This window comes from Nematolebias whitei, chromosome 13 (assembly GCF_014905685.2).
Source record: "Nematolebias whitei isolate Nwh7 chromosome 13, NemWhi1, whole genome shotgun sequence".
Lineage (NCBI taxonomy): Eukaryota > Metazoa > Chordata > Actinopteri > Cyprinodontiformes > Rivulidae > Nematolebias > Nematolebias whitei.
In genome coordinates, this window is record NC_056510.1 from 1,591,308 (window position 1) to 1,592,496 (window position 1,189).

General features: G+C 38.9%; 1 protein-coding gene across 1 annotated transcript; it reads right to left on the bottom strand.

The window, feature by feature from the left end:
- Positions 1-1,189, bottom strand: LOC119418918 (trace amine-associated receptor 8a-like). Its single transcript, XM_037686210.1, has 2 exons — positions 1,026-1,189; positions 1-814 (listed from the first exon to the last, which is right to left on the bottom strand). The coding sequence occupies exons 1-2, from the start codon at positions 1,187-1,189 to the stop codon at positions 1-3; spliced, it is 978 nt and encodes a 325-aa protein (XP_037542138.1).

Sequence of the window (1,189 nt, forward strand, 5' to 3'; positions counted from 1 at the left end):
TTAAAGAAAGTTGGTGTCAAAAGAGCCAGATTTCAGTATTTGAAGTGTAATAATGAGTTTTATAGATTTTCTAAACCAAGGATAGAAAAATGCATAAATCACCGGGTTTAGACAAGAGTTGAAATAAAAAAGACACAAGACAAGGGCAGAAGATAAAGTATTGAGTAAGTTGTCCTGTTTTACAATTGTGACACAGAAATATGGACACAGACACATGAGAAACACAACGATAACAACTCCAAGAGTCCTGGCTGCTTTAATCTCAGATTTCATGATGGTTTTTCCTGAATGTTGGTGTGTGACTGCTGAAATATGAGAGCGCATGACCCGAACCTGAGACACAGCCACCACAAAAACTTTCAGATATAAAACTATGATGACTGTAATAGGAATAAGGAAGGTTAAAAAAAGATCTACAGATTGTTCAATAACACCAACATCAATCACACATTCTCCAGAGCAAGAATTAAACCTGCCTGGCTGTTTAAAATTATCTTTCAGCAGTATAATGGCATAGCAGAGAGAGAAGGTCCAACACAGGGACACGCATATCTGAGCTCTTTTTGGGGTTACTTTGTTGGGATAATGTAAAGGATCACATACAGCCACATAACGGTCAATTGAAATGAGCACCATGTTTCCCACTGAGGCAGACGTGATAACTGCAACAAAAACATAATACAAAAGACACATTAAATCACCAACGTACCAGCATCCGTCTAAAAGCATGAGCTGAGGTAAAATCATTAGCCCCACAAAAAAGTCTGAGAAAGCCAGAGAGAGGAGGACCAGGTTGGTAGAGCTGTGGAGCTGCCTGAAGAAGTAATATGAAGAAGCAGGCATTATTTCAACAGTCACCATCACCTTAAGAAATGTAAAACTGACATCTAATATTTTAACAATCAGTTTCCTGTGCAAACTCTTGACATATATTTTAACAGTTTACTGTGAGTTGCTTTCATGTATGTGCTTGCCTTCCCTGTGTACAACTACAGCCTTTGCAACCAACTGGAACTACTGGTTACCTGAAGTGAGAGATTGAGATGACGACCAAGAGGTTGAGAGAAACAGTGACCAAAGAAATAAAACATAGTACAAATGAAACCACCACAGTTTCAAACTCTGAACGCTTCAGCTTCCTGCAAGAAGTGTTGAGAAGTTGTGGGAAGCAGAGTTCATCTTCCTCCAT